Here is a 13315-nt window from a genome sequence, read left to right as displayed (position 1 = left end):
CTTATGTTTAATCAGCAAAATGAACTTACAGTATCAAAAGTACTCTGATAGATTTGTCTTCATATTATTTGTGCGAAATATTCATAGAAAATAAAAGTTCAATTCACACCAATGGCTGTAAATTGAACTTTTATTTTCTATGATTAATATATAAAAAAATAAGAGCGGAGTAGGACCAGATACGTTTTTGCTTTTTACCCCTTTTCAAACAAGAACAATATTTGAGTTGCTTATTTGTTGCTGAGGATTCCGTTTATTTTTGTTTTTATTGTTTATGTTTTGTTTGTATTATAGTTTAACATGTTCAGTAAATTGACTGAAATGATTTATACTTATTCTAAATATAAATATTTATAATAAATATTAGTTGTATAAATATAAAAGTTTCCACAAATACAGAAACATATTTGTAAACAAAAACTATTTCGCAAATATAGAGCAGATCAACAGATACAGAAATATAAATAATATATTTATAAAAACAAAAACACCCAGTGTACATAAATGTAAATCCACAAGCTTATAGAGGAGATTCAAAAATAAAAACCAGATTCACATCTCTTCAAAAGTTGTAAATATTAAGATATTTACATCTATTTGTAAATTAATTTAATGTATTCACAGATTTGTTTTATATTTGCAAAATATTTTTTTTATAATTTGTTTTTATATATTTGTGGAAGGTGTTTTATATTTACAGTTTACATATTAAAACAGATTGTCAATCTGTTCACACAAATAATATTGAGACAAATCAATCTCCATAAAACTCATTATGTAAAATAGCTATTTTAACGTAATATATTAACATAGATTATATTATTCTGTTTTTAATAAGTCAATCATTTAAGGCACTAATACAATCCGTTTTGAGAGTGCCAGGCCTCTCAAACACACATATAATTATATATATTATATTTTTAGTATAATTCATATACCAAAAAAATAAAAAATAAACAGAGTTAAAGATTAATTTGAATGAAAGCATTATAATTGTGATGATATAATTGTGAATTCTACATGTGGTGAAAATCTGATAACATGCCAGCCCTAAATAATTCCTATAGTTAGTGTATTTCACTGAGAACCGAACTGCCAACTTGTTGTCACAACTCCTGCTCTTACAAGCATGTTTTAAACTGATATTTGAGATAAACTTCAGCAGATAAATGTTAAAACTCTGCGCAAATCCTTCTGCACAATGAAACACAAACATCAGAGTGAAGGAACAATGAGCCAAACACATGTTTCTGAGTGAAGGAGGACTTTAAATCGAAGCTGCAAAAGGCAAATATAAAAACGGCCACAGCAGAGATCACACTTCAGACATTACTGGATATGAAACAGGACAAAAACACCTGAACTCAAACCATTTTATCTTTCCATAAAAAGATGCTCTTTATTAAAACGGCATGCAAATTCCATTTCTCCAGGACCAGATCATTTAGTGGCAGACGGAGAGTTGAGGTTGAGTCACACTTTCGCAATCAGAGGGGAGTTTCTTGGGGCTCTTTCAGTCGACGGGAGCAGCCAGCACAGTGTCCAGGGCACTCTGAGCCTCTGTGATCTGCTGCTGCAGTCTCTGCTTCATGGCCTCATTCTGGGCCTTCTTCAGCATGTCCTGCATGTCTCTGATGGCCGCCCGGTAACCCGGGGCGTTGTGAAACACTCGGATGGCCTTGTCTCCGCTGCACGCCAAGAAGCGCCCGTTAATGTCAAATCTGAGGTCGGTGATCTCCTCGCTGTGGACGCCGTGCAGCTCCTCCTCCAGCTGGCCGCTGGTAGCATCGTACATAGCCACGTTACAGCCGTCGCTGATGGCCACCACACGGCCGTCTGGAGACAAGGCCACCCGGCTACCTTCAGATGACGCACAGGGGACTGTCTTCAGGAGGTAAGGGTCCTGCTGCTTTTTGTACTCCACATTTGTATTCCACAGCTTCCATGTTCCATCTTTAGAGACGGTCACCATTCTGATCAACACAAGAAAACAATCACACACTGCATATCAAAAACAAGAGACGCTGAGTGCGAAGACTCTGTGAAAACATTTTTGACTTATTTGCAATCAGCATACAGACATTATGTCTTGTTTGTTTAAAATATGCAAAAGCCAAAGTGTAAAAACATTAATAACAAGGTTTAAAAAGGTGTTAACAGACATATTCTTTAACTTTGGGCAGAGCCAAGCTGGCTGCTTCAAAACTTTATGCTAAGCTAAGCTTTTCAGCTGCTGGCTCTCCATTTTATATATTTAGCATGCAGACATGATAGGTATCAATCTTCTCATCTTACTCTCTGAAAAAAAGTAAATAGGCACATTTCTCAAAATGCCAAACTCTATCTTTAAAGTCAGAACACCAGCCGTGGTTACACGGACAATATTCCTTCAATCTGATTGAAATCATTCTGATTAGGAGATTCCAATTTAACCGTTTACACAGACGTTAAATAAAGTGATTCGATAAGATGAGCCTTTACATCAGGCCCACGGGAAGTGTGCTGAGATGTGAAGTCAATTTTTGTAGTAGTCAAACCGTGGTTGCACGTTAGCAATAAACGACTGATGTGACTACTCAGGCTGTAACAACAACGTTACATAAGGCCACTGTTTCAAAACAAAGGAATACATTTATGCATTAATAACGGAGCACAAGCAGAGTGCGAAATATTATTGAATTAATGAATATCCTCTGTCAAAATCAGCAGAGGGAGGGCTATGCAGATTGCTGGAAATCCGGATTTCCCCCCCTCAACAACAGATATCACTTTTAAGAGATGGCCAGGCAGAGACCTAAGGGTTATTGACCAGTTGTTCTGTGATAATGTTTTACAGCCATTCTCATATCTCCAAGACAAATTCTTTCTACCCTGAAGCGATATGTTCCGATATTTTCAGATTAGGCATTACATCACAAGCCATAAAGATTGGAATACAATTAAAATGTTCCAACAAATGTAGAAACATACTTTATTAATATAATTAAACATCAGCTACCCAACAAAAAGCATGTTTCCCATATATACAGAAATCTGTTACTGGATACACCAGACAATACTTTTTATATTAAAATAAATGGGAGCTGGAGTTAAATATTATAATTGAGAGTGGGAAACAATGTGCACTGGATGTCATAAGGGTACTAATACAGTAGTAACATGTGGAAGGAGTTTGATTGGAAGATGAAGACAAGGTTCTTTAAGACGCCTTCGGTGGTTTCCAAATTTGTAGATAACCCAGCTGCAATATACTGTTGGAGAAAATGTGGAATGGTTGGTGACCACTCGCACATATTTTGGGATTGCCCAGTGATGCTTCCTTTTTGGAAGGGGGTAAAGAGAGCGATAGATAAAATTCTGGGAATTGATTAACTATTCACCCCAAGTCAGTGTCTTTTCGATCTAACTCCTGAAGACATGTACACCAGAGACCAAAAGCACCTGTTACATATACTCTTGATGACTGCTAGGAAAATGGTTACAATAAAATGGATGAATCCACAGCCACCTACAGTGGCACTGTGGAAACAGAAGTTGAGGGAGGTGTATGGAATGGAGGCTTTAACTGCTCAATTACAATTAAGGTCTGATGTCTTTGTGAGGACGTGGCCACCTATAGCAAGATACCTCTCTAACTGAGGGGAACCCCACACTATGCTGTAATGTCTTAACTGTCCATTTATTTATTTTTCATTCATTATTATTATTCAGCTTTCTGGGCCCCAATGGCTTTTTTTATTTTTGTTTTTTCACACTGTCATACATATTCTGTGATGTTGTCAAGGAATGTTCTATATTGTGTTTTTACATGTTTAATAAAAATACAGGTCAAATAAAAAATAAAAAAATCTGCAGAGGGAGAAACAGCTGTCTCATGTCATGTGCAGTGCACTGCATCACCTGATGTGACCCCCACATGGGTTAAATAGTCACAAAGAATATATTTATTTCCACCAGAGAGAAACAACCTTATTAATGGTTTAAATGGTTGTTAGGCGACTAAAATTTTCCTATTGAAGGGATAATCAAATGTTTACACCACCCCTCCAGGCCAAATCAGGCCAATCTCTACATGAGTTACTTTTATGTTGAGCGGGTTATTATTCTGATTATTGTGGAATATTAGGGTCCATGTAAACACACAGTGTGAGACACCTCTTTGGCGTTGTATTGTGATCAGAAACGCTGTCCTTACTTGTGAGAGTCATTGGAGAAGGCGAATGCGTGAACTCCTGCAGAGTGTCCCTTCAGGTCAAACGCTCGAGCCACTTCTCTGAACTCTCCTCCCTTCCCGAAGCACACCTCCCACACCTTCACGTCAGGAGTGAAGCCGCATGATGCTACAAACCTGAGAGCACAGAGATGGACACAACACACAATTGATTTGAAGGATTAAGTTCAAATCAGCGAGTCAGCTCAGTGACACTGACTTTGTTTAGCCCATGTACATAGAACACAGACCTGTGCGAGAAAATGCAAAATCAAATGTGATGTCCAGGGCTTCTGACCGAACTGGTTTGGCTTTGAGACGTTCTCACAGCTGAAGTACTGACCTAAAAGTTTCCAAATTGATCAGTCAATCCCAACTGATATTGTCCTGAATGAAGGGACCGATATGTTTATAAAATCATGTCCACAGGTAGCACTGCATACAGACTTATTCAGTCAAAAAAAGTCTCATCTTCCACCACTGGCACCCCACAGGCATGTGTCCTGAGCCCCCTGCTGTACACGCTCCTCACATATGATGCTCTGTGAGGTACCCCAGCATTCATATGGTGAAGTTTGCAGATGACACGACTGTGGCTGGACTGAGCTCCTCATCACAGAATTCAAATACGAAAATGTCCACTTTTCAAGCTCAGTGACCCCAAGCAGGTTTGTTTTCATTCTGACAGTTTTCAATGTTGTGAGACAATAAACCACACAAAACTTGAAGAGGAGTGAATATGTTTTCTGAGAGAGACCCCTGTTTGATCCGTATAATGGAAGGTTGCAGTGATGAAGGGTGGAGAGGACTGACCTGCCACACGGTGAGATGGCAGCGTAAGAATTGGTCATCTGGTTAGTGTTGATAGAGGCCAGCACCTCTCCTTTCAGGTCCCAGATATGGATCGTGGTGTCGGTGGAGGCGCTCATGATGAACTTACCTGCAGAGGAGAAACACTGAATCAGCCCATCTTTGAATTACACATCTTTGAAGACAAACTAGAACATCTTTCAAATTCTATTGAAAACATCTTTTATCACACAGCTTCATTTTAAAGATATTTTCTTTCTCAGAAGTAATTCTGCTCATGTGAAACCCTCAATAAATAAATGCCCTAAATAAAAAAGAAACTTGGTGTTTAGAAGAAGGATTAGTCAAAAAAAGAAAGTGATCAATGACAAACGGGTCGAGGGAGATCCTGAGACCTCAACCGCAGGCATAGGTAATTATGTAATTATTCTCTCTGCCAGAGGGGGGAGACAACAGCCCCGCACTGCAGCTTCAAACATATAACAATAATAATAATACAAACAAAAACTTTAAATTTCATACGCGACTTTGAGACATTTTGTGTGTTCTGTACCCGTCTCTGCGATGCCAATGTTGAGGATGGGGGCCTTATGGTTCTGTGGGAAGTCCTCAGAGGAGGCTTTGAAGGAGAAAGTGCCGTCCTCCTTTTTGATCATTTTAAAGATTCGGATGGTGTCTCCATTGGCCAACCAGGTGATAAATGCCCTGCAGTGAAAAGATGAGAGTCGATAAAGGAGATGGTGAGATTATTACATGCCTAAAAATTACCTCAACATGAAGGAGTGACATTTCTGTTTGACATGTACAGATTTCTGCTGTAGTTATATACAGTATGGGTGTGTTGAATGAACCAATTTGAAAAAGGATTAGGCTAATATGAGGAAGAACAAGACACCAGACCAAAGCAGTGGATGTAAAGGTTAACTCACTGTGTTGATGTTCAAATGTAGTCAAATCAGGTCTTTCTATAATCACCTCACTAAACTTTCCTTCATCTCTCAGTGCTGCTTGAGGTATAGGAAGTGGTTTCAGGCCTTGGTTAGGTTTAGGCTTGTAGCTCTGATCATTAAGGTTTGAGGGCAGGTAAGGAATGCTTTATGTCAGTGAGGGTCTGCACAAGTACAGCAATGCCCGATGTCCGGCGCATGATGCAGCACGGCTCAACTGGACTCCCTTATTTTGGGGTTTTCCATTTGCAAAAGTTGCAGAGAGGACCTGGTACCTTTTTGGCACCGCTAGCTGATACTAGCAGGTAGAGTTAAAACACTGCAGACCCCTGATTGGTCAGAGAGAATTGTCACTACTGTCGGGATACAGGTCGACCACAATTTTTTATTCACTCGATCCACTTTTTAAAAAATGGCAGCCCACATCACTACGCTGCACACGACATACATTTTGCCGTACAACCGATGAAGTGCGGACATTTATTTGTTTGGATGGTGATGAAAGGAGTGGGCAAGTGTCGCATTGAAGATGATGTTAGTTTCACGTGGCCTCACTATGGTGATCAGCAGAGAATCCCATCTACTCTGAGAGGGTTCTATCTGAGGTGGAAGACAACAAAGAAAAGGACTTGAGCTACGGAACTACGGAGCAGGATTTGGGGTTAAGAAGGTCACTGCATGGCTAACTGTGGGTTTTCAGTGCTTCAAAGCTGGTTCACTTTCTAAGCCAGATAACCCGACAGTATCCTGGGTATGCTGAACTGGCTTCACAGTACAGGCCTCTGATATCGAAAGTGAGTTGAGAAGCGTCGTGCCAAACCATGCAGTGGAAATGTGGCATAAAAAAGAAGAGAGGGGGAGACCTGGAGTCCGGGCTGAAGCGGACTAGTGTGGCGTGATCCAGCTCCACATTGGCCCTCAGACACTTGTGTTCTCGCTCCAGGAAGTCTTTGGTGCTCCAGATCCGGACGGTGCGGTCGTCAGCACACGACGCCAGATATTTCCCGTTACTGCTGAAATCCAGGCATGTCACGTTCGCACTGTGGCTCTGAGAAGTACACAGACACACATGCTTTAAAGAATGACTCTGGAGAAGGAGCCTAAAGTTAAGTGAGGCATCATTTGTTCCAACTGAATCCTTAAAACACGTCACAAATACTCTCAGTTGCTGGTTTTATTAACCATCTAGCTAAAATTGATGCATTGATCAGACACAGTCCTTTTGGAGCTCTGATGTGTTCATGATTACAGACATGCCACTGAACAACAACGCTAGCGGTGCTCAGAAACTCTTACAATGTGTGTGTGTGTGTGTGTGTTTACAGTGTCACCGTGTGCTCCAGTTTACCTTCAGTGAAGCTGCCAGGAGTGGATGGCTGAAAGTGTGCTGAGAAGCTTTGTCCTTACGGCTGCGCTGCTTCTCCTGCTTCGGTTTCTTGGATGCGGCCGGGCCCTTCGACACGCTGCCTTCAGCTGAGGGACAAAAGTTAGGATTATGAAAGAACATTTGAGGTTATGATACTATAACATCACTATCACGGGACCGAAACCAACTAAATTCTTAAGATTCTAGTCTTGTCACTCTTGCAGAAAGTCTGCAATAAGGACATGGATGGATTCTGTAGCATCTGTTACAGCAACCCTGAGCTCTGAAGTAGTAATTATCATTTTATTAAATAATAATCATTTCAACACTGTGCTGCATGCATTGTTTTTATAAAAATCCCTTGTGCATTTTTGCAAATTCTGAACAAACTGAACTTCTGTTACAGAAACAGTTGAACTTTTTATAAATATTCATATGAACAACTATTTTTTCCACCTACTTGTATAAACAGAGCTGCAGGGATGAATACAATTTTTCTCAACTACTTAATACATCACCAACTTTTATGATAATAGATTAATTGTTTTAAGTCATTTTTTAAGAAAGAAAAAGTCAAAAGTTCCTGATTCCATCTTTTTAAATGTGAATATTTTCTTGTTTCTTTCTTCCTCTATGACAATAAACTGAATATATCTGTATTGTGGACAAAACAAGACATTTGAGAACATCTTCTTGGGCTGTGAAACACTGATCGACATTTTTCTCTACTTTCAGACATTTTATGGACCAAACGACTCATTGATTAAACGAGAAATTAATTAACAGATTCAGCAACGATGAAAAAAATTGTAAATTGCAGTCCTGATTTACACCTGTCTTTGTTCAGCTTTGACTGTATATCTGTTTATCTTTCGACTTGTCATGGTGCCCTGTGACAGTCTGGTGACCTGCCCAGGAAGTACTCGCCTCTCGCTCAGTGTCAGCTGTGATAGGCTCCTGCCCTCACCCTCGCGACCCTTAACAGGATAAGCAGTTACAGATAATGAATGAATAAATAAATAAATAATCGTCCTTGTGGCTGTAAGTACACTGAGAGTAGTGTGCAACCACAGTCACATTTCTTGTATGTGTACACACACACACACACACACACANTTCTTTCTTCAATCATTTCTTCATTCAAAATAAAAAATATAATACAGACACCAAATGTATTATATTTGAAATAGTTTTGACCCCAATAAAAGAAGAATGAAATTATTCAAACTTCCATTTAGTCGATATCCACACAATATTGCACAATAGGGGATGTTAAGATGAAAGTTACTCACAGAGCATCTCAGCCCTGAGCAGACCTCCTAAGGTGAAAACTGTTGGGAGCAGGGAGGAGGACTTTTAAGAGGCTTAAGAGGAGAAAAGGGTATTCTGGATGACAGTGCGTAAATGAAATGCGGCAGATTTGATCCTGCATGGAGAATGTTTATGGTTGATCTCATTAGGGATACGCACACACTTCCCACCTAAGACCAAACGCCAGAAATAAAATGATCACAACATTAAGAGAGTTGGAAAACTGGAAAAATGCAACAGTGATGACCTTTCCATCAGCAGAGTGATCACACTAACAGTGACAACACTTTCACAGTCTTGTATTGTTAGAGCACTCGTCTTCCATGTGGAAGGTCCAGGGCTTGAATTCTGCTGGGGTCGACGTTAGCAAAGGCATGTCGCAAGAGGTTCCCACCGCCAAATTAAACGGTATAAGATTCCTTAAGGAGGCTTCAGGATAAGTAATCTGAGCCAAGTCCTCAACGAGGGCGCGCCTCAAGCCCTTTGTAGACGGGAGGTTCTAGACGTAAAAGCAGATTCATATTGTGATGCAGTTCATTTCATTTCCACTCGGTGTCCAAACTTTGCAGGCTCACAAAAGACAACCAATACACATCTGTTAAAGTGTCATACTGAGCAACAGGACCAACCACACCTCCTCACTAAGATAAAAGTTTCTGTCCCTTCCTCGCTCAGAGTTGCTCTGAGAACTTTCCTAAATCACTCCTAAGCTAAGATTCCTTGTTAAAGGGACATTGTGTAACATTTTCAGTTGTTTATTGGCAAAAATGGATGTCAGCATTCATAAATATGTCATCATTGGTGTATTCTTACCTCCACCAATAATCTGACTTATTCTTGTAAAAGGAGAATTTCGTATTTGTTTGTACATTGTGCAGGTAAGTCCTCTGGGGGGTTCCATAACGTTTCGCCATCTTGAGAATACATCCGCCAGCAAGGGACATACAGCCCTGCCTTCGGCGAATTCAAAAAACAAGGTTCAACATCGGAGTAGCCTTTTCCGCTGTTAGCGGCGCAGTGATGCAAGAAGAGGGATGAGGTGTGTGAGGTTGAGCCACTTGTCAGTTGTCAAAAGACAAGACGTGATTGGTTTATTTCGATTTACACCCGCCCCAACAGTCCTACGTTGTAAACACAGCCAGCATGGTGAGGAGGGGGTTGTCAACTTGCGTCGTGTGTGTCTGTGTAGGAGCCTGAATGAATACTCCATGAAGTATAGGATGACATGGTTTCATCAATATTATCATAGCTTTTTGGTACACAGCGGCTACCATTGTTGCAATACGCGTTTGAAACAGTGAGGCGCTAGAGTGCGCTATCAGTTTGAATGCAATATATGATTTCAACGTTAGACGGGAGAAATTCCTACACACTATGGCTTTAAAAATGTTTGGACTAAGTTAGGAGCTTTCTGAGAGTGTTCTCAGTATATTTGTGAATACAATCCCAGGGGCCGTATTCACAAATATTCTGAGAACACTCTCAGAGAGCTCCTAACTTAGTCTAAAAATATTTAGTAAGGAGTCTTAGCTTAGGAGTGATTTAGGAGAGTTCTCAGAGCAACTCTGAGCAAGAACAGGACAGGAACGTTTACCTTAGTGAGGAGGTGTCGGTGGACCCTGTTGCGAGGTATGGTGCATTCTTTTACCAGATGTGATTGGTTGTCACAGACTTGCCCTTTATTGACCCTACAGGGTGTGGAGACTCAGTGGAAATGAAATTAACTGCTGACTGCATTGTCATTGTTAGTGTGATCACTCTGCTGATGAAAGGTTGAGACAGACTCAAGTCATCACTGCTGGCAGGCAACACAGTTGTGTTTTTCCAGTTTTCCAGATATCTTAGTTATGTGATCATTTTAATTCTGGCATTATAGTGTTAGGTAGGAAATGTGTGTGTGTGTTCTAATGACATCAACCACACATATTATCCCTGCAGGATCTAATCTGTAGCATGTCATTTACTCACTGTCATCAAGTGGAGAATATTTCTCTGACCTCTTTGTCTCTCTTAGGAGCCCTTTTAATGGCCAAGAAATTTATCTTCACAAGGACCTAGTCTTAACTTTAAGGAGAAATTGTAAGAAAACGTCACAATTAAAGGAATTTTCTTAGAATCTCGTCACTAGGGGCAACTCTAGAAAGCTTTGAGAATACGGCCCCTGGTGTTTGGAGGTTCCTTTCCAGTATCTCAAATAATGGCTAAGCAGAACAGTTTAGCAAGGCAACATGTTGTTTGTTAATTCCAGCTTGTTGTAGTCATTATTGTGCACCTGACACTGAAACAGGAACCTGGTCCTGGTTCAATCTGCACACATTATGAAACTAAGCTTCCACTTCTTCTTCTCTCCTTATTGAACTGTTGCTCTGCAGTCAGTCTGGTTGTACAGTGATTTATTCTTCATGTACAAACAAACCTTTCATACTAAATGACACCTACTCCAAATTGAACGCCGAAAGCAGCCATCTCATTGGTCCGTCAGTGTAACCTTTGCTGATTGGCTAACGACAGGTGACAGTCGCTCAAAGTTCCCTCAGTTTCTTTACAGACTCAGCAAAGTCCGCGTGTCAGTATGAGCTAGCAGGTGCTCACTTCACGTCTTCACACTCGTTATTAATGAATGAATGTTAAAGAGCACAGAGACAGTGACAGAGTTGGTGACTCACCACCCTCCCTCCTCTCCAACAGCCAGCTAGAGTTACATTAGCTCGTGAGGCTCTTACCGGCAAACTCCGCCGCCTGCTCTATTTCCTCTCGTATTTCTTCTTTCCGTCGGCCCACCGCTAATGCGACCAGTATAACCAGTGCTCCCAGTAACAACGTCAGGGCGAACAGCGCGGCTACCTCCATGTCGAAAGTTTTCTGCCACGTACTTTGCACTGCTAACGTCTACTTGGCTACTTCTCGCTACTTGGGTACTGCGCATGCGTCCAAAGCTTCTTTGTCTTTTTCGTCGATTATATTGTGAAGCGGCAAAGTCGGATACTTGGAATTATCGCCACCTAATGGACTGGATCTTAAATTATAATGCATAAGTTAAAAAAAACACAATTATCAGCAAAATGTACTGAAAGTACTATGAAAAGTTAATGTTCCACTGTGCGGTAAAATGTCAGTGTTTTCACAATTATATATGAAGTTTTTGGATTAATGTTACTGCTGTATTCATGTGTTCTATCTTACTGCTGTATGTTTAAAGGGATAGTTCAGATTTTTTGAAGTGGGGTTGTATGAGGTACTTATCCATAGACGGCATATTACAGTCAGTCAGTCAGTCAGTCAGCACGCCTCCAGTTTGGAGAAGCAGGCTGGAGTCTGACATTTTTCAGGTAGGACTGTTTCTAGGGGGTTAAAAAAATGCTTTGCTGGCCCCTCCACAGCAGTACATTGCTTAGCTTCCATGTCAGACTCCAGCCTGCTTCTCCAAACTGGGGGGCGTGCCGACTGACATCTAGATAAGTACCTCATACAACCTTACTTTAAAAAAATCTGAACTATCCCTTTAACTATAAAAAACTGTATACTGCTCTAAGTATGATGTATAGAGATGAGACAGAGATAAACTCAACCGAATATAACACAGGGTGTCTACAGGTATCAGACACTCAAATGTAATGCTTTTTAAGACTTTTAAAACTTAATTCAAAATAAGTTTAAAACATTTTTTTTTTACATTTATCTTTTTCTTATTCAAGCATCGAAGGTCACTATATGTGATCCCATGCACAGGTACCTTTTATGTAGGAGTATGGTTATTAGAGTGAGTTAAGTTCATCTACATTTTGCTACCTAAAGAAAAACGCAAAAGGACAGTTTCAGGTTTGCTAACATGATGTTAGAGATTTTCACGTGGCAGAACTTGACTAATTTTGACAAAAATTAATTAAAAGGAGGGTAAATTTAAGATATAATATGCAGGATTGTGGGTGAAATCAAAGAAGGCACCCCCATTGAGCATTTTCACCTCACAGACATTTTTTTGTACATTTGAATAATATTTTTTTCAGATATTTATATTAAATTAATATTTAGTATATTTAGTAATATTTTCTGACATTTTATCAACATTTTTCCAGGCATTTATTAACTTTTTTGGGGGGGACATTTTATCAATATTTTTTCGAACATCTAAAAAATATTTTTCGGACCTTTTGTTGACATTTTTCAGCATTGCGTCTCTCGCATGCCTGCTGCTTACGGTCTGGCACCTGAGCGTAACGTTTTTATAAAGCCCCATCCTCATAAACATCCCAAACACAGAACGTAAGAAGAAAAAAAAAAAACATCCCAAACACAGAACGTAAGAAGAAAAAAAAAAGATCCAGGGAGAGGGCAGAGTCTCCATAGATAAATACACTGCCACACACACAGGGGGTCATACATGATTACTGAGAGAGACGACTTCTGTTCGAATCTCTNCATGCCTGCTGCTTACGGTCTGACACCTGAGCATAACGTTTTTATAAAGCCCCATCCTCATAAACATCCCAAACACAGAACGTAAGAAGAAAAAAAAACTCATAAACATCCCAAACACAGAACGTAAGAAGAAAAAAAAAAAGATCCAGGGAGAGGGCAGAGTCTCCATAGATAAATACACTGCCACACACACAGGGGGTCATACATGATTACTGAGAGAGACGACTTCTGTTCGAATCTCTACATTGTTTT

The 13315-nt window shown here is 40.0% G+C and overlaps 1 protein-coding gene across 1 annotated transcript; it reads right to left on the bottom strand.

Moving 5' to 3' along the window:
* Positions 1–1372: 1372 nt before the first annotated feature.
* Positions 1373–11570, bottom strand: tbl2 (transducin beta like 2). Its single transcript, XM_050041462.1, has 7 exons — positions 11368–11570; positions 7316–7440; positions 6831–7015; positions 5574–5725; positions 5024–5150; positions 4196–4348; positions 1373–1973 (listed from the first exon to the last, which is right to left on the bottom strand). The coding sequence occupies exons 1-7, from the start codon at positions 11492–11494 to the stop codon at positions 1514–1516; spliced, it is 1329 nt and encodes a 442-aa protein (XP_049897419.1). The 5' UTR covers positions 11495–11570; the 3' UTR covers positions 1373–1513.
* Positions 11571–13315: the final 1745 nt, after the last annotated feature.

The sequence above is a fragment of the Epinephelus moara genome, chromosome 3, assembly GCF_006386435.1.
Source record: "Epinephelus moara isolate mb chromosome 3, YSFRI_EMoa_1.0, whole genome shotgun sequence".
Taxonomy (NCBI): Eukaryota; Metazoa; Chordata; class Actinopteri; order Perciformes; family Serranidae; genus Epinephelus; species Epinephelus moara.
The sequence above is the reverse complement of the archived record's forward strand: the minus strand, read 5'-3'. Positions and strand labels throughout refer to the sequence as shown.

Excerpts from the sequence above, each read along its gene's own strand:
- tbl2 (XM_050041462.1), bottom strand. The coding sequence starts at position 11,494 with ATGGAGGTAGCCGCGCTGTTCGCCCTGACGTTGTTACTGGGAGCACTG. Across the intron at positions 5,726-6,830 it reads CGCTTCAGCCCGGACTCCAG|GGCATTTATCACCTGGTTGG; the intron begins GTCTCCCCCTCT and ends TTTTCACTGCAG. Across the intron at positions 1,974-4,195 it reads TTCTCCAATGACTCTCACAA|AATGGTGACCGTCTCTAAAG; the intron begins GTAAGGACAGCG and ends TGTGTTGATCAG.